Raw genomic sequence first — 21184 nt, forward strand, 5'->3', positions numbered from 1 at the left:
AGTGTTGGGGATTATAGATGCATGATGCTGTGTCCAACTTTTATGTAGGTGATGGATTTGAACCCAGGTTCTCCAGTTTGTATACATCAAGCCCTTACCAACTGAGCCAATGCCCAGCCTGGTAGTTTTAAATAAATAATAAAATCATTACTCACTATGCTCAAGGTTAGAGAACATTCATGCATAACTGCAAGCATTATGAAGGTAAGAGCTACCTTAGTTTTCCATGAGGAATTTCCTTTATTAGAATATCTGGTTCAACAGATTCACAATAATGAAACCCAGTCATTAATTCATTCATCACGGAGATATATAGCACCTGAGTGGCAGGTACTGACCATACTGGTTTTTGTTTTCACATAGAAAAGAATGAATATACTCTGTCTGTAAGGAACTTATGAGGAGCAGACAGACAGGAAGCCGGGCAGCAATAAGATTGGGTAATAACCTCTGGGATAGAAGCTTGGGAACGATGCTTCAGAGAAGGCTGGAAGATAAATTCTCAGAGTAATTCTGGTCTTGCACCGTGAGCAGAATGGTGCCATGGCATGAGATAAGACGCGCACACCTTCACATTTCCTCCTCTAGAAAACAAACAGGTCAGTAAATAAATGAAGAGAAGGAAAGAAAAGGATTTTCCTTCTTTAAAAGTCTTATCACTTATTTTTCTGATAATGGATCAAGATAGCAAACTTATCCAAACACGTGACCTTGCTAACCTCCCATAATACCAACTTTGTGGCTACTATTATGTATTTCATACACGACTGTTGCGCAATCCATTCACCTCAAAACTTCACATTTAAAGATTTTCCCCGCTAAGGCAATGTATCAGAACCTGAACAGAAGAACCGCTTCCAAAGATCTCCCTTTCCCTCACCTGAAATCACCATTTCATACCAGCCCACCTGGAAATACTGTCCCTCAGCTCGGAAAGCAAGGCCTATCGAAGTGTGAGTCTGCAACATCTTGTCTAGGGACCCACTTTTTCATTGATTTATAAAGGGGAAGAACTAGAAAATTCTGCCTTGAGCTGCCAATCCCCAGGCCAGTGTGTCGTCTTACTGGGTTTGCAGACCATGGGTTAGCAAGGATGAAAGGGAAAAAACAGAGTTCCAACTCTTCTTGTTCCTGGACATCTCCTGACCACTGACCGGCACTTGGCGGACGTATCCTTCCTTCTCCTGGCTGCTCAACCCCAGAAATGGTTCTTTGTTCTCTTCTTTTCTGTTCTAAAGCCTCAAGACGCAATGTGATGAAGAGACACCACCAAAATCTGTTCCAAACACCACTGCAGGTCAATTTATGTTGACTATAAGTCTGGATTGTTATTATTATTATTTAGGGAATTTGTGGGGGTAGATGTAAGGATAAAACATCAGTTGAATTTCAGTATTTGGCTGTTAAAAGTTGAAGGCAGAAAAAAAATCTCTAAAAATATTATGGTTATTTTATGAAATCAAGAAAGAAAGAAAAAGAGGCAACTTTGGCAAGACACCCCATAAACAAAGAAAGAAAGAAATGTATTCATAAAATCTAGGCTTGCATCATTGCTGAGTATTCATAAACACTTCAAGGCTAACATATGCAACACACCCTCTGTTTAACTGGCTTCTCTAAATCAGGCTGGACAGCTTCATTTTTATCTGCCTTGTGCAACAACATCTAAGAAACTACATTTGTCTTCTGCCAGTTGCCGACTTGGATGAGGGGCATCAATCCCAAGAGAAATTCGAATGTGTTAGGAGCTAAACTCACCACTGATTGGCAGCCTGTTTCTCATTCGTAAACAGCTGGAAGTGATGGTGTGTGTGGGGGAGGGGGGTAGGTTGAAGAGGCTCAGGGGTATAGAAAGAAGGGCAAAGCACACTAACTTCACATTCGTGCGGAAAGCTGAAATTTTTTTTACACATAGAAAGAAATTCTGTCATTTCTACCAGAAGGTTAAGTCCACTTTACAAATACTGACAGAATACCCCTCTAAAAGCCCTTAAGAAATTGTCTTTACCACACACCGAGGCAGCATATTTGTGCAGCTTTATAGACTGTGACTACGAAGAGGGCTTGTGATCATTCCAGAAGGTGCTAAAGCTGTATGCCGTTTCTCCAGGACATCTAAATCTAAGTGCGTTTCCTTCTACCTGACACTGAGTCATAGCAACACTGTGCAAATCACCACAGTTCTGCTTAACACTTGTGAGGAGTAAAGGGCTGTTATTAGTTTTGCCCTCAGGAACCACAGAGGTGCCTTTGACATATTCACTGTGTTGGTACGTATGACGTTCAACTCAAATGGAGTCAGAACTAAATTAAGGCGGCTCACTCTTAGTCCACAATTGGAGGGGGGGGGGTCTTGAGATCGAAGAACCCCAATAAACTACAAGAAGTTATTTCTGATCCTCAGTGGTAGTAACCTGTTTCTCCTTCTCCCTCCTTTCCCTAGAAGAACAACTCTCACTTTCTTCTCCAAAGCAAATTTTTTCCTTCATTTTTATAAGTTTACTTACTGTGATGGTCAGTCTTGGTTGTCAACGTGACTACATCTGGAGTTAATTAAAACCCAAGTAACTGGGTACAGCCGTAAGGGATTTTTCTTAATTAAATCACCTAAAGTGGTAAGACACACCTTTAATCTGGGTCAAGTCTTCTGATAGCAGCCTATATAAAGGACGTAGAAGAAAGAAGTTCTTTGCCTGCCTGCCCTCACTCACAATTCACTGGCATTAGAGCCTACTTCTTTGGGATTCTGTCATGTACTAAAGACCAGCTGAAACATCCAATCTTGTGAACTGAACAATTACTGGATTCTTGAACCTTCCATTGGGAGACAGCTATTGTTGGACTAGCTGGGCCATAATCTGTAAGCCACCCTAATAAATCTGTCATCTGTTTTTCAATAGACCTTATTCATCTACACACACACACACACACACACACACACACACACACACACACAGATGACATAGATGATAGACAGCTATCTATCACTTCTGTTCCAGAGTCTAGAGAACCCTGAAAAATAAAGTTACAAATCTCTTCCCCAACCTCTTAATACTGATGACCCATATAAGTCACTTCTGAGCCAAGGGTCATGGGCATCTCTCTGACGTCCCAAAGGGTCTTTACACTTTGTACCATCAACAAATTTCTGACTCAATTGGTTTTCTATGACCTAACAACCTACCCTGTTCCTCTTCTTCCAGATAGTCAATGTCAACCCTCCTCTGTTTCTAGCATCCATTTCTTGCCCTATCATTGACTCCATCGCTACTCTTTTTGACTCTATGTGCTTTCTTAATACTCAGGGCTGCTGACTTTGCTTCCCTTGCCTAATATAAATGACCATAGTGGTTTCTGGTTTGTGTTCAACATGTACTATCTGTTAGTCATGGTGCAGGCCTTTACATGAGTGATTTCATTAAATTCTCATCATACTCTTAGCGCAGAAATGATATTACTACCCCCAGTTAGAGATATGTAAAGTACACTCATGGCATTAGAGAAAGTGTGACAAGATGAGAATATAAATCACGCCTAAAACCAGTGTTCTGACCTACTTTGGTAAATTCACTATTTAAAAGCTTAATGTTTTTACTCTTGTAAGAAACCTTTCCAATCTCTCCTCTTCTCCCACACTTCCAGGACTCTCCAACTATTGCAGGACATATTTATTACTACTACATATTGCTCCTTTATTAGTTCCCTTAGCAAGTAGATTTCATAAGCATACTCTCAAGGTCATATAGCTGCTTATCAGCAGTGAATGAAGTCAGCCTGGATCAGCTTCCTAGAGACCAGTTCGAAAGCAAGGCTCTAACCAAACAACCACATAAAATCCCAAACGATAATCTCTATGGAACAGACCTTCAAAAGAGGGGTGATGCGTTTATCTCTAGGTGTCATGGCAGTACGTGTAAACCATGTTGATCTTCTTATTGTAAACCTGCTTGCAACTTGATAGGCATCAAGTATGACATCAAGACATTAAAGAGATTATCTAAGCTAGAAATTATATTTTTAATCAGAAATTTCAGTCAGCCTATAGAAAAGGAACGGTAAAAATTTTTGATCTTGTAGCATGAGTTACATGGAGAGAATGATGAAAATATTTTGTAGAAAAAAAAGTGAAACTGATTTGACAAGGTTGTCTCTGTATAAATTTCTCAACTCAGGAAAGCACTTATTCAATTTCATATGAATTTGATGATGCTTTGAAGCCAGGACACTTTATTCAAATTATATAAACTGTTAACTGGGGTCTGGAAGGACAAATGAGCACCCAGACTTCTGATTACTGGTGGTATCTGTCCCACTGCCATCTGCTTAGTATAAATATTTAATGAATGATCTTTATTTTTTTTAAAGTATACAAACAAAAGGCTCAGATACCACCCACATTTTAGATCTTAGCTTCATGTGAAAAACACTCACTCAGATAGAAAATAACTGTGACATTTAAAATAAATTTTGAACCTGCTAATCTAAGTGCTTCTGACTTGATAGCCAAAACCATAATAAGTGTCATAATAAGTGACATCTTAGCACAAGATACAGTAACCCAATGATTCAAGAACAATACTCCTAAAATAAACAAACACAATAAAGGGCCTGTTGATAGGTACAAAACTGGCCTAGGGATATAAATTATACCACAAAGAGATAGTAAATTACTCAGGGATATTAGGGATTACGGACAACCTTTTTTAGTTGTTAACTTATTCCACTATATCAAATTGGAAGTGGCTTTGGTTATTGGGATAGATGATTAAAATACATCAAAATGGAAAAAAAGCCTACTTGCTCACCCCAAGTATCAAGACCTTAGTGTCAATTTACCATGCTACCCTGCAAGCATGTATGCCATGGGGCTTTCTGGAATGACCATGTCAATGTCCTTCTTACCTCAGTATCGAGATAATTTTGAGCATGCAAATCCGGTGGTGGTAAGGCACAGCTTGCAGTTTAGTGATGAAAGATGCTTTGAAAGTATATGAGAGCACTATATTAAAGCAGAAAGAAGCACTGCTTCCAGAATTGCTGCAGTCAGGCCTCACACTATGGGCAGCAAGGAATAGGGAGGCTATATGTCTCTTGGCTGTTGTGATTTTTCTCCTCTAAGAGAATAACCAGGGGCGATCAAATCTACATTCAGTGGCAGACTGGCTGCTGTTGAAATCTGCATAGTAGCCCTGCTTTGAGTTGTGCTGCAGTTTGGATCTGGAATGTCCTAAAAGCCCATGGATGCTGGTGAAGGTTGGGTTGCAACCAACTGTGCTACTGGTTGATACGAAACCTTTGAGGGGAGGTGGAGGGGATGAAGTTAGGTCATTGTGGGTATGTCACTGAAGAATTCTTGAGACCCAGCTCCTCCTCTTTTTGCCTTCTCTGCCACTCTAAATGTTCCTGCTACTCTGCACAGGCTCCAAGAAATGAGGACAGCCAGTCTGTCATGCACTCAAACAGAAGACAATCTTACTCCTTGTAAACTGAGTGTCTCAGGCATTTTGTCAAGGTGATCCAAAGCTGGCTTATACATACCTTGCTTTCCGTCCTTCCCCAAACCCTGAATGTTTAAATTACTTCATTCGAAACAACATTTATTTTCTACTAATTTCTGCCCTTCTCAAAGCAACTTTCTTCTCCTGGTCCATTTGTCCCCTGCTCCTTTCCTTCACTATAAGCCAGGTGACAGACACAGGGAGATGCCTGTTATTGGGATATATTATCCAAATACCTTTGTTTCAACCAAAACAATACACAGTTAAATATATATACAAGGTGATAAATTGTGTTTATCCTAACATGGCTTTGATGAAACAAGACATAATAGTTTATTCTTACAGTAATTGTACCTTAAATTATAGTACTTGCTGTGCATTTAGTAATAACATTACAATTTAAATTACTCAAATTATTTTCACTTTGATTCAACTATGCATTCATGTTTTGATTACCACAAATTTCAAAACTGAGTAGTCTCATACATATGTCTAATTCTAAAAATAATTGAGAAAAAAATATTCTACGTTAGGGAAAGACAAGTCCACAACTAAACATCACTTGATAATATTAATAAAATGCAAATGGAGTAGTTCCTCTGAATAACCTAAGAATACAAAGCATGAAATAAAAAATAGTCTACTAAGATTCAATGACTCTGTAGGACATTGTTTCCCTTACACAATTTCATAATCTCAAGATGGCAGGCTTTAACAAAAGACTTTTCTGGACAGTTATGACTTAAAGAGACTAGAGTACCTAATAACACCACCACAAATAAAATACTACAGCTATGAGAGCCGAGTGGCCTCGAGGCCAATTAGTCATGAAGAGACTTTGACTAACCAAGCAGGACTCTTTGAAGGGGAGGAAAATTCGATAAACCATAGCCTCCTCGAGGCTACAGAATGAATAATGGAGTGGCCACTGTTTCTAAAACACAGCACATGGGCAGGAACTGCCCCTAAGTGGAGAGGCTGCAATGGTGAAGGGCAGAACCATCCAGCAGCCTCGTGGACCTCATACTGAAAGTTCTTTCCTCTGCTGCAGGCCAGGCTCCTACTGTGGTGCAACACACTGCCGGACAATTGTTCTGGGCAGGGCTGATGCACTCTTGTGTCTCAGCTCTCTAGGCTGTGTCCCATAACTCAGTCTATGGTTCCTGTTCTTGGTCTTGCCCTCTGTGGCAGCCTCTGTATGCTGCCTGTCTGATTTCTCTCTGCTACCTACAGAATTAAATTCCAACTTGTGAACACACTGTACAAGACCCAGCCTGACCTGCACTTGCCCATCTTCCCAGCTGCCTCTCCCTTCTTTCCTCACCTGTTTCCAACACAACCAGCCTCAGCCTCTGGGCCTAAGCACTGACTCATGCTTTCTCTTAACAGCTTTCCTCTGTGTCAGCCAATCCTTCTCTAGGAAGAACCATCCTAGCTAGTGCCTACCCAAGTACTCACTTACATACTCTATTACATATGTCCCTTCGGCAACAGATTGCATCTTAAGCACTGCCCCCAGATGGCTATATGGTAAATAAAGGCTTGCTCCTAGGGTGAAACTAGTGACAGGTGTTCTAGCTTTAGGAGGCAAGAGCTAATGGCAAGCCTTCAGATCACTGAGGCTATGCCCTTAGAACTCCAACGCCTTCCCCCCTACAACCACAACATGAGTAGTTTTGTTCAGCTGGTTCTCCTACATAGGCCCAAAAGGAGCAGGCTAAAGTTCCCTAGACTAAGATGTCCCAAGCTGGCCAATAGACAACACAAACCTTTTCCCTCTATAAGTCGATCATCGCAGATATCTGTTATAGCAACAGAAAACTGGCCAACACACCCTTGTGAGACTTTTGAGGCAGGGACAGTGTCACATTTGTTCGTCACCTATGGTAGTAAATGCCAAACACACAGCAGCATTCTACATTTGGCAAATAGAGAATGAATGATGTTTTACACAAGTTTTGCTCATAATAAACAAAGGTTGAAGAAATGGAAATTGAGACCATTGAAAGAGTCAAGCTCATAATTTAAAAATAAGGGGATGAAAAGCCCCAGTATTTACTTAGCACTTGTTAACAGTGATGACTGTGACTCCAAAGATCAGCCATCCATTAGGTTATTAAAATAATTTCCAACATGATGAAGGTCAAATAGAAAACCAGTTAAATCGTCCAGGGAGATCCCTTAGCAATGGTCTCCGCAAACCACGTTAGAATTACAGGCAACATAGGCTTACCTCGGGCTCTGGATTAGGGATAGGAGAAAGAAGTCCAGGCCACACCCACCACTAGTCAGCCTGTCATGACTGCTCCCATCCTGTGACTTTTAACCTACTGATCAGGAGAGCATGCTTACTTTGTATCTGCTTTCTGATCTGGAAGGAGTGGGGATGTGTCCTTTCTTCTTAAAGGTTGTGAAGTGTTTGCACTGAGGACAGGGCTTGGTGCTGGGGTCAATTCGGCCAAGTTCCAAGAAGTACTTATACTTGATGGAGTCTTCATGAGTCAAGTTGTAGACAACAGTAGTTTCCTCCAGGGTTTCGAAACACTCTGTGATTGGGCATTTGATTTCTACTTGGCCAAGTTGTACCTGTGTGAAAGGACAGAAGGAAAAAAAAAAAGACCACTGGTTATTAAGGTTCTTTGTTATTTGTTTTTGCATACAACATGCTTTCAAGAAAAGGTTATCAGCTCTCTTTCCAGATAGCATAAGGAACTAGTCATTTTGAAACCTTACATTGAATACCAAAAACCGTGATCAGTAGGATGCTTAAGGGCTCTCTGACAATTATGTTTGTGAACTTATTTGACGATCCACGGGCATATTAAAGAAGAAAATGACCACTTTACCTTTTGGGGGGATAAGAGAGCACACAGGCACAAGCCAGCTATAAGTCTTCAGATGCATCAGCATCCTGAGACCTGCCAACCAAAGGCATTTCAGAGATCTCAACTCACTGCACTTTTTCAACACTATGCTTTGGGCACATCTCTAAAAGGAGAACTCTTAAGAAGTGTTTATGTATAATAGCTATTAGTTTATAAAAAAAAATAATAACCCTGAATTAATGTTTTCTCTGGCCCTTCCCTTACCAGCACATAAATAGCTCTGATGTTATCACAATCTTACAAGTAAGCAGGAAAAGGAAAGCAAGAGAAACCTGGGTGGCTGAGATGGCTCAGCAGGCATAGGCACTTGCCACTCAACCTACCGAGGAGTTCAATCCCCCAGACCCACGCAGTAGAAGAGGACCAACTTCCAAAAGTTCCTCTCTGCCTCCGTGTGCACACTTTGCACAAGCACGTCCCCTTCCCTACACATACATCAAATGAATAAATATAAAACAACTACAAATACATTGGTGGGGTAAAGACATTGTAAGTACAATGGTAAAAACCTAGTTATAACTACGAGCATACTTAAATGATTATTATGAAGGTATTTAGAAAGTAAACCTGTTTGTGACACATTTCAGACAACTTTAATGTAAAACTATACGGTGATTTATACTTCAACAGTAAACTAATATATTGATAAGGGTATTTATTGAAGCCAGCCAGATTCTTCTACGTTATCATCAGGTTAGCTCATGGCTTTTCCTGGCACTACCATGTCCTTCCCAGCATCCTTCTGCCACTAACTTCTTACCTACTCTTTCTCAAGTTTATATCTGATGAACAGCAAAGCCGAAAGTGTGAGTTTTTAAGATTTTTATTTTCAGTTGCTCCTTTCGACCATGTTTTTGCTCTTCTCCAGACCATGTGCCTTTTTCCCATTTCTGCCTCAATCTTCCTTCCTGAGTTCTCTTCTCTTGTGGGTGGGTGTGTTACATTTCTCAGAATGTCAGAGTCGCACGTCAAAATCACAGAGTTGTAATTGCTTGCTGTGTGCATTTCTAGTGTCACTCTCTGTCACACTGTGAGGGTGGAGGCAAGGAGATCGTAGTGCTGTGGCTAGAGTCACCCTTTACTGCTTTGGAAGACATCCTGATCCCTCTCTATTCAAATTTCCCTGTCTCTTAAAAATGAGTTGTGTTAGACTTTTTTGTTTTAATCATTGTCTGTCATGTTTATTGCAAGTGGTATCTAGTTCCCATTCCGAATGCTAATGGTAACATCCTTCTCTCCCAATCTAGCTCTGTGGCCTTCTGGATAAATGTGTATATACACACACACACACATACACACACACACACACACACACACACACACACACACATACATACATACATTTGGTAATGTCTCTGGAGTAAACTAGACCTTCAGACCTTTTAATTTATAGCCCTCCAATTGCAGTCCTATCTGCTCAGGCACCTGAGTGATGGGTGTGCCTCTACACCTCGCTTTCCAATTATGTTTTATAATAGGTTATTTTAAGTTACACCTCAGGAAAGAAGTCCGTATAAGCGTTTCATAGAGACAAAAATATCCAGGGAATAGTAAGAGTCTGTGTTTATGAAGTCTGTGAACAAATATTTTAAAATGGTAAGATGTTCCTTCTTTTAATGCTCTGTAGGTATCTGTGAAGCCCTGCTCAGAATGGGGCACCAAGATGGCAGGTGCCTATCGGGAATAAGGCAGGCAGTCAGGACGCAGAGTGATGACAGTGTCAGCCTGACAGGGTGACGCACGCACCTTGTCACCAAAAGATGGCGGAAGCTTGGTTACTTCAGATCTGGGTGAAACCGGCTGAGATCAATGGAACTCAGCCAATAAGGATGAAGCTGCTCCACGAAGCCAAAAGAGCCAACACGGTGAACGGCCTGGAGGCAAATGCAGAGTTCTCGAGGGCAGGGGTGCCAGGCTTTATTCACCCCTACTGCATTGGTTTACACAGCAACCATTCATGTGGATTTAAGATTACACCCTTGAAGCGGGGTTGACGAATAGACTGGACCCCAAGTCTGAGTGCAGAAGAGGCTGTAAACATGAACTTGGGTCAGAGCACAAGGGTAGGGCATTACGATATCTGAGGACCCTGGACTTTTTCCCCTACAGAAACAGACAAGTACTCAGTTTCTCTCGTTTACTGGAGAGCAGACCACTTTTGTGCTGAAGAGCCCGGGCTACCTGTTTCCAGCTTGATGCTTGAATTTACCCTTCCTCTACCTGTGTATTTCGTATTTTAACCATATGAGTGGTAGTGGTGGACGCAGCATTTTTATAGCTATCTGGAAACAGTCGGGCCTTATGGAATGCCGTGCAGTGTGAAGAGTAGAACCATCCCAGGCATCCCAAGGACAAGGCTATCTTGTTACTCTTGGAGCAGAGGGTATTGATTACCTGACCACCCTAGGATGCCATGCAACATCCAGCCAGGCACCTGCTCTTCTATTTCAAGGGTTCTTGGCTCTTTCGGCAAATCTGTTCCATTTCCATGGACACCTCATTTCCTGTAGTTTTCAAAGTCTCTACTCTTTCTCAAAGTTCCGAAATCCTTACCCCACACCACTGAGCCAGGACCTCACACAACCTTTTACCCATCACAGGATGACATGCTGCACATACTACCCAATCGCCAGCTAGCAATCCCATTATCCTGTCTCCATCTGGCCCTCTCTCTTCTGGCTTCCTTGGTGTAAGATGTAACTAACTTCTAGAACAACTGCACAAAAAAGACCCTGGAAAAAGTCTTCTGCGAGTTTAAGTTTCCTGACCAACTCTAGACCTGCGCGTTCAGAACCTGAATTATTGTCAGGAAGCCAATAATTGGCAGTTAGAACAATGACTCAAGCCTTTCAATTACTCATACTTCCTTGTAAAGAACACCCCCTTCTCATGCACAGTGTGACTAATGACCTATCTGACTCTGGGCAGCTACGTGTGTATAGTTTTTAGAGTGGTTGTCTCAAAAGATTATTAGACAGGTATCTTGAGTAAGCAGTGAGTATTCATTTATTTATCCAGTAATATATATTCTGTTAATTCAAGGAGACACTTAGAAAAGCCCTTTAACACTAAGAAAATGAAACTTGTTCTACATGCAATAGTTGTTCAGCATTAAGGGTGGTACATGGCATAATAGCATAACACTACAATTAGTCACCTGTAGGACCGCAGCAAATTGTGGGCTCCATAGGATAGGCACTAGGAGGGACTCCTAGAGAGATAGAAGGGGATGGCTATGCTAGGCTTGCTGGAAGAAATAAAAAAAGAAAATACAGATAACAATCTTTGCCGTGATGGAGAAGTGGCACTTTCCACTGGGCCTGAGGAGCTCTAATGCAGAGAAACTTTCCACAGGCAAAGGGACCAATGACTGTGGCTCCCAGACAGGGGGAACCTAATTTGCCTATGTTCAGAACACAGGCCAGTGGATGACATTTACTAAGTCAAGGACAGAAACATGTGGAATGAAGCTGGAGTGCCTGGTGGGATATGACCATATAGGCCTTGCTGATCATATTAAGAATTCCAGATTAAATTACAAATTCAATATGAATCATTTCCAGGCCTTAAAGGAGGAGTAACTGGTCACATTAAAAACAAACAAGCAAACATGGAAGGCGCTCTTGGAGAATGTAGCCCCCAGGAGCCAAGGCACAGGCTAAGAAGACAGCGGGTCTCTGCTGAAGCCTGATCCCACCAGATGCCCAGGGAGCAGGCTGCTGGTATCTGAACTTGGTACTAAGGAGCAGCCAGTGTGAATTTTGTAAGTGAGACCAATGGGATCCTTTTGAAATTGACAAAAAAATTATCTGAGTGCTACACATGATACTTTAAAATACGGATACACTGTGGATTGGCTACATGGCTCCAATATTACTTATTTTACAATGAATCCTACTTTCTTAGCAGTCTTCAAGCTTATTATACTTAACTGCGGTCACCGTACTGGACAACTGTCCCCTTGAATTTGTTTCTTCTGAGATGTCTGTCCTTGGAGCAGCATCTGCCTAACAGCCTGTGTGTCTCCCACTGCTGCTGCCAGCCAGCTCCGAATAATTATAGCTATTTCAAATTCTAAGACTTCATCCTTTTCAGGCTCTAAATTGACTAAAATCATCTAGCATTTTCCTTTCTGCGTCTGCCTACTTCACTCAACATGTCACTCAACATTTGTAATGCTGTCTCAGATGACAGGATTTCCTCTTTTTCAAGGATGAAGTAGTACTCCAATGTGTGTGTACACGTATTTATAAATGTGACAATACAAAGCAGTGGTTCTCAACCTGTACGTCTCGACCCCTTAAAAAATTACATTACGATTCATAATAGTATCAAAATTAGTTATGAAGCACTAACAACATAATCTTATGGCTGGGATCTCCACAACATGAGGTTGTGGTGATATATTGTTTATGATCTAATAAGATCAGAGAATCAAAGCAGCTAGCCAGTAACTCTTATCGCTACAGAGGCTGAAACAGAGATCCTGTCTTCCCTGTGACTGGAAACTGAATCTCACATGAGACCCTTTGCTTCTTCCTTATATACCTCTCTAGTGCTGGGATTAAAGGTGTGAGCTTTTTTACTCTTTTAGACTGATTCATGTAGCCCTGGGTGTCCTTGAACTCACAGAGATCCGTTTGCCTCTGTCTCCTGAGTCCTGGGATTAAAGGTGTGGACACCACTGCCCAGCTTCTGTGGCTGTGGCTGGCTTTGCATTCTGATCCTTCAGGCCAGATTTATTAGATCATAAACAATATATCAGCACAGGAGGAACTGTACTAAAGGGTCACAGCATTAGGAAGGTTGAGAACCCCTGATAGAAAGCATGTTTTCTTCATCTATTAATAGATACTCAGATTGATTCTATATCTTAGCTCTTGTAAACAACAATTCAATAAGCATAGGAGTGGAGATGACTCTTTCACATATTAACTATTTTGAATGTGTGTGTATATATGTACATATATATTTAATTGTTTTGTATATATGTATGTATAAGCAAAATATATCAAGAGGAGCCATCATTTGCATATAATGGCTGCTGTAACTTATTCATTTGAAATTAATTTTGGGGGTCAGCCTGTGCAGCACCCGTGGGGGTCAATGGGGGGGTTGCAGGAGTCACTTCTCCACTACATGGTTTCTGGGGTTCAACTCGGGTGTTCAGTTTCACCAGCAAGGATCCTTACTTACCCACTGAGCCATTCCACCAGCCTGGCTGAGGAGATGCACATTGCCACCTCTAGTACACAAGTGCTCTCTTTTTCCAACTTTTACCCTTTTTACTTTTGTAGTAACATTTTTATAGTAACAGGAACAAAAACAACAGACACCCAAAGTAGACTAATCAATGAAGCCATCCTTCATGGCTTCGGCAGCATCAATTAGTGCTGACAGTCTTTGCCACTTGGGTTTGACAGTAGCACCTCATTTAAAATCTACCTAATGTTTTATAAAACCTTCACTAGGAATAATTACAAACGCATGGTAAAAAAAAAAAATATGATAGGGAGTATGAATTCTCAAAAATTCATTCTTCCACTGGAACAACTGTCAATTTATGATCAATGCTGTTTCTTTGGGGATGTAGCTCACTTAGTTCTTGCATCATATTCTGAAGCAAATACACATCGTGTCATTTCTTTCATAAACATTTGCATGTTTCCAAGAACTAAGAAGTTCCTTTGCAACTATAACCCTGATGCCAAACATTTCCCCACATGTCTATTAGTATCAAATCAAGGTTTCCAATATGCCAGCTAACTTCTGTTTACAGTACGTTAAAGTTCTGGAACTCCATAAACTTACTTCACGTTGTGTTGTGTTCACTGCTAATGCCACTACTTACATCATTGAAAAATATGTTCTCTGTTTCTTCTGAACAAGTTCATTCTTGTCAGAAAAAAAATTACTTAACTGTAAAACAATCTCAAAGGTGTCAGCAGGAGGCATAATTATCCACTTAACACCTGAGCTAGATGGCTAATTTGCCACATGAGAGAACTCAAAAGTAATTTAGTGGCTAAGGTGAGAGGGACCTCTGAAGTGGTGGATTAATTAATTAAATTCTCCAAAGAAAAGGACAGGAAAAAGTACAATCTAGGGCCTCAAATTCGATGTGTTAAATGTTTAGTCTGATTTGGACTTTGAATTTAAGTGTTAGACATGAGACTTTACAGGGTGTTTCCGGCCTTTTGTTCATATTGCCTCGGTCCCGACAAATGGAGAGCAGCAGCAAGACACAGTAGGAAACTACCACATGCAGAGAGTGCTGAGCACCCCTGGGCTAATGGTTCCCCAGCTCACTGCTTTCCAGCATCTGTAACCACAGGAAGGTGGACATCTGCTCTACTGGGGCACATGCTTTCTTGGGGGGGGGCGGGGCATGTGTGTGTGTGTGTGTGTGTGTGTGTGTGTGTGTGTGTGTGTGTGTGTGGATGAGCATGTGTGTGCGTGCACTTGGTTGAGGAGGCCAAACATTAAAGGATGGTATTTTTACTGATTGCTTTCTTTGCTTACCAAGGCAGGCTCTCTTGCTGAACCCCAAGCTTGCTAATTTGTCTATCCAACATGGCTCTGTGACCCCATCTCTCCCTCTTGAGTGCCTGGAATACAGGCGGGTGCCACACCTGCTGGGTTTCTAGGTGAATCCTGGAGATCCAAACTCCTGTCCTGGTTCATGCACAAGTTTTTATCTACTGAGCCATCCACACAGGGTTGTGGGGATTTTATTTTGGTTTGGGTTTTTGTATACTCAGCAGCTCCCACAACATCCTGTGATGACAACTTAAGAGTTTTTTTCTTTTCATAATGGGGGATATCTTCAAGCCAGAGTTCTCTCAGGTACAACCAGGGTCAGTACAAAGAAAATCATATTTAAGGTCTTGAACTAACCACAACCACAAGTACAGACACACTAATTAAAATTCAAGCATATTTTTTAAAAGGCTTATCACCAAATGGAAAACTTCAGCCCTAGGTGCCTTGAAGGGAAATTCACTAAGCACCCAAGGATAAAATAACATTAATAGTACACAGTAATTTTTGGAGAAAAGGGGAAGAATGAGGAGAGAAGGAAATCACTGCAGTGGTTGGATTATGAAGTTAGCATAATCCTGGTAGCAAAACCTGCAAATGAAGTTGCAAGAAAAAAACAATATTGAGCAATCTCTTCTATAAACATTGATGCAAAAACCCTGACCAAGTATTAGCCAAGTAAACAGGCCAATGCATGGGAGATGTCATGATGAAGTTGGCTATGTTTCAAAAATGCAAGCAAGGTTGTCGGTTGAGGCAATTCACACACGAATAGTAAGTACAAAAGGGCCTTCTTGGCTCTCTGAGTAGAGCCATGGTGTTTGTCAAGAACAAATGGCTGACAAAAGGTGGTCAAGGGGAGCCAAGAAGAAACTGGTTCAGCCATTTCCTAAGAAAGAGCAGTCAGATATGAACGCTCAGTATTAGAAACAGTAAGAAACCAATGGCCACAAAGACTTGATAAGACTTGTTATATAGCAGGGTATGGTGATGTATGCCTTTAATCTCAGTACCAGGAAGGCTGAGGCAGACAGATCTCTGTGAGCTTTGGGGCCATCCTGGTCTACAAAGCAAGTGCCAGGAATGTTACACAGAGAGACCCTGTCTTGAACTCCCCCCCCCCACACACACAAAGACCCTGTTGTTGATGATGTGATTCACAGGACATGGAGAAATCAAGCTAAGTTCCACCCCCACTGGCTAGCTTTCACCATGTCACAGGCCTCTCTCATGCTACCAGGGAAGAAACATAACCAACAGTCCTACCCAGCTGTGAACTCTGGACGCCATCTTAGAAATACTGAGTGGTCTGACATGACAAGACACACCCACTAGTGCAATAACGGCAGGGATGTGATAGGATTCGTCAGCCACTTTCTGGATGGATTTAGGCCCGTTACAGTAAGATAAAATCATGTCTAGACCACTAACTGGGCCATAAACCTGAATGAGCTTATGCCACTGGCCCATGGGAAGAATTTAATATTATTATCCTGCCAAAAGCGCATAGTATCAAACTGAGCCCCCCCACACACACACACGTTCTTTTCTTTATGCGCATAGACCACATATTCCTCAACTTTCATTAGAGAAACTTTTTGCATGAGATGGAGGTTAATATAGACACCTACAACTGTCAACATGCAGAGCTTAAGAGACTACGGAGGGCTCAGCTCAAACTGGGATGTCTGTGTCACACCCCTCCCCTCGAGGCTCAAGGATCACCTTAGAAGATGGGGTAGTGAGAATTTAGGAGGCAGAAGTAGTACCTGTGGGCAGTGAAACAGTAATTGCAGAGCACACCCGGATGATAATAGAAACCACGATCCAACAGGACACACAGATGTCCTGAAAGTAGTAGTTAATAGAATGATTCTGGCCAGCACTGGAGAAACATGGGACAGCTCGCCAGTCCCATGCTTTCCTCAGGAAAGGAGAAATGCTGGAGAGGGTCAGGCTTGAACTGGGAAAGCTCCTTGTGCTTCATGGGGAAGGCAAGAGGTCCGGAACGGCTGCGGGTGAGGAGACAAATACCAGGTAGCACCAGTCTAAGGCCTAAGACCATTTATTTTTAAATCTTAGTTTTGAAAAAATAAAACTTAAAACACAATAAAAGAGAAAAAAAATTATTTGATCATCACACACAGAAAAACATAGCAAACTAAGGTCACATGGAAATTTCCTTAATGTGATGAGAAATAGCTACATAAACCCCCTTCAAACATCACAATTTTAAAATTTTTCTCCTTGAAGTTGGACAAGTTATAGCCAATGTCACCATTATTCAACCCTGACTAGAGCTCATGACCAAAGCAAGATGACCAAAAAAAAGGAACGAGAGCGAAACCATTGGAAATGAACAACTCAAATCCCACGACTTACAGAGTTCAAGATCGTACGGGTAGAAAATTCCAGTTCTAACAGATAATCACCTGGAACTAAATGTGAATCTAGCCAGTGCAGGACGCTGCACACCTTGCTCCTGGAAACCTGACCTGACTGGAGCTGATGAAGGGAATAAAGAAAGGACAGACACAGACACATGAAGAGAAAGCTGGGGCCTGATGGAACACCAACAGCAGCAACTGCAATCAGAAATTGGGCGTGTTCATTTTGTGCGTCTGAATCAGAGGCAGGTTACTGTACACAGCTGAACGGGTGTACACAACAGCTCTGTGGCGCTGCTGTCTTGGGCTGCGGTCATCTGGCAGGAGGAAGCTGTGGCTGAGTTTCTGCACAGGCTGTCAACATCCACACTTGGGCCCTGGGAAGGTTTTGCCGCTCCTCTGAGCCTCACCAAAGGAAGGCTCCGCAGTCCCCATGGGTCTGAGGCACTGGGGTTGTTGACATAGCTGTGCTCTTGTGAACAAAACACATTCACTTGGGACTACATCCACTCCTTACACACTCATTCAAGACTTCCTCGCTCCACACAGACCAGAACGCTAAGTAGGTCAGTGATACACAATCTCATGCACATCTATAGACTGGTTATGAGAAATTCAAAATAATGTTCAAGAGCCAATGACATTTTAGATATAAACATTTCCAGCAGAAATAAATGTAAAAATACTTCCTCACAGAAACATCTGATGTATTTTGGTGTTAGAAAAGCAGTAAATGAATAGAAGGACATGCTGCATTCTTGAACTACAAGATTCAACATTAGGAGCTGCAAATAAATTCAAGTTCAGTGAAATTTCTAGCAGTTTTCTTTTTTATTCTGGAGGGAAGGTGGGCTCAAAACTCTAAGGTAACTTGAAAACACACATGCACAATCATGACACTTGCTCCTGTGTGACCTCCCCAAAGCTCACATATTGACATTTAATTACCAGCATAGGTATCAGAGACTGGGCCTTTGGAAGGTGACTGAGTCATGAGGATGGAGCCCCGGCAGGTGGGATCAGTGCCCTTATGAAACATGCCCCAGAGATGTATGTGCTTCTCTCCATCCATGTTGAGAGGACTCACTGGGAAGCAGCAGTCTACGAGACACAGACGGTCTCGGTAGCACAGTGGTGTATGTGACAGGAAAATGTGGCGTAAGAGGAGGGCTTAGTGGCATCTAGGAAGTGGAGGACAAAGGGAGGGACCATCCTAATGTCCCCTTCAGGCACATGTCACCAGTGTCCTACCTGTCTTGCATTAGGCCCCCCTCCTAAAGGAACCCAATTTTCCTATAGCACCCCAGGGTGTGAACCAGCCTCCCACACCTAAAGCTCTGGGGGGCTTTCAATGTCTCAATTAGAACAGCTCCCCAGCTTGTGGTATTTGATTAGAAAGGCATGAGTGGACTAAGCAAACACTGGATCTAGAGAAACACAGCAGTAAAACTTGTTCTACAAGATTTAAAAGTAATCAGAGAGCTACAGGGATTACAATAGCGTGACACTGACATGAGGACAGTCATTGCAACAAAAACCCACCCTACAGGGAAGCTACACAGCAGGGTGGCAGCCAGCTTTTTCAGTAACTCATCTGGGTCCCTTAAATATCCTCCAAAATTAGTCCTTGACGGTACACTTTACATGAGGTGAGTTAGAGTTACATACATGAAAGCTAAAAAAGGGAGCTTCTGAAGATGACCGAGAACATTGTTGGAATGGAAAGGTTTCTTACACTTGACAGGAAACATTCATTATAGAAATGGGTCAGTTTAAACCTATGCTCCCCAGTAAACAGTTAGGAGAGTGGAAACTCAAAACTATGAGACGGTATTCACGAATTAGAAATGACAAGTGTTACATATCCCTAAAGATACAGACAACCAACCCAGTTAAAAAAAAAAAAAAGGTCAAAGGACATAGAAGGATTTCAGAAAAGATGACCCCACATGACCAGTGGAGGCACCATCAAGGTGTGCTCAGCATCTCAAATTCTCAGAGAGGAGCCATAGGACAGTTGCTTCAGAGTAGAGACTCTTCCACAGCACCCGAAGACTCAGTATGTGGCCTGTGGGGGAGGGGTGGCTTAGTGGGTAAAGAACTCCCCAGCAAGCATGAGGACTAGTGTCTGAATCCTCCCAGGACCCATGTGCAGCCATGTGCAGCGCGTATGCTCACAACGCCAGTGCTCCTATGCTAACACGGGAGGCGAGGCGGAGGGGAGGGTCTCCAGAAACTCCTGGGCCAGGCAGCCCAGGAAATGAGAGATTTGATCTCGGGTAAGACAGAAGCTGAAGACCAACACCTGAGGCTGTCCTCTGACACACACTATGAGAAGCGCACATTGACAACACTCACACATACAGCATGCACACACTGGGGAGGGGGCAACAGCAAATACTGAATAATTAAAGCAACTGGCTACTGGACTTCATAGAGGCAGTTCCACCCTCCTGTATCATTTAAGTGTTTCCCCGCCACACTCTGAATTTTTATAATCATTTACTTAAGCAATTTAAACATTTAAGCACATGTGCCGTAAATTCTCATGGATCTTAAAATAACAAGTACAAAGTACAAGCCTGGATCTCCGCCATCCAGCTCCTATTCACCTTCACACAGAGCTGAGGTTGCCTTCTAGAGACTGAGACATGCAAAGAGCTACTCCATCCTCCCCAAACTCAATTAGTGAATAATGCTTGTCTTACTCTCTTCACCAGGCAATGCATCCTGGAGCTGTGTTTATATTAACATGCATCGGTTTTCCTGTTTTTTCATAACTCCCAGTACAGTGTATCATGTGCTGTAACCAGTCATACTGACCACATTGATATTTACATTATTCTTAGTCCTTTGGTGTGTCAAACAATGCTGGAATGCATAATATTTTACACATGTTATCAACTATATAAAATTACTTAGTAGATGGATGCCTTAGGTAAGAATTCTTGGGTCTAAAAGAAATGCTTGTATTTAATGGATAGTTCTCCACTGGACAGTTAAAGAGAGTGGGCGCGGTGGCTCACACCTATGACACAGAGAAAGAATGACCATTAAATCAGGGGCCAGCTGGAGCAACACAGTAAGACCATCCCAGAAAAAACAAAAGACAGCAGCATAAGAGAAAACTTCATGACTAATTACAAAATAAAGCTGTGCCTAATAGGTAAGTACAATGTTTAGATTCAGGAATTTATAGTGCAGTAAATGTTTTTTCTTTAATTATTGCAAAGAATCGTAACTATAATGTAACTTCCCTCTTTGAGAAGCACACTGAGATGTGATTATCAGATACTAAGCAAGTTTTAGCATTCATTGTACCAGGAAGGGCTTTTAAAATCCAAATGAGATGCCACATATGTGTAACTGTTCAATGTTTATAATTACGTATTCAGTGAATTTAAACGCTTACATTCCTGTTTCAAGGCTGCTGTGTCGTCGTCTGAACTGACATCTCTGGCAGCCTTTGGATCTCCCTTGTCCCTCCTTTCCCCAGACCTGCTTAACCCACTCTAGTCTTCACTGCCATTAGTTGGGTGCTTTCAGATTTGGAGTTTATGTGAAACTGTGTGGTAATGGGGTTTATCCTGTTCAAAACAACGCCCTCTAGGTTACAGCAAATGACAGAGTGTCTTTCATCTCATGACCATCCTCATTGTCTGTCCCTTTTTCATCCTCTCATCCACCAATGGATATTTGGGCTGTTTCCACATCACGGCTACAACCAGGGCTACAATGGGTTGGCAACACCACTATTGTATTTCCTTTGGGGAAAATACACAAGTGGGGTCAACGGATTATATGGTAGTTTTGTGTAACTGTTTCTTAGAACAACTGTGCTAACATCACCGCTAACTGTGTACAGGGTTCTTTT

At 42.0% G+C, this 21184-nt stretch overlaps 1 protein-coding gene across 1 annotated transcript in view; it reads right to left on the minus strand.

Moving 5' to 3' along the window:
* The window catches only part of Rnf217 (ring finger protein 217), a 107793-nt gene that overhangs the window by 22901 nt on the left and 63708 nt on the right, over window positions 1–21184 (minus strand). Inside the window, 1 exon segment of the mRNA XM_051175494.1 lies at window positions 7851–8084. Coding sequence (XP_051031451.1) covers window positions 7851–8084 — 234 coding nt within the window.

Source organism: Phodopus roborovskii, unplaced genomic scaffold, assembly GCF_943737965.1.
Source record: "Phodopus roborovskii unplaced genomic scaffold, PHOROB, whole genome shotgun sequence".
In the NCBI taxonomy this organism is placed as follows: domain Eukaryota; kingdom Metazoa; phylum Chordata; class Mammalia; order Rodentia; family Cricetidae; genus Phodopus; species Phodopus roborovskii.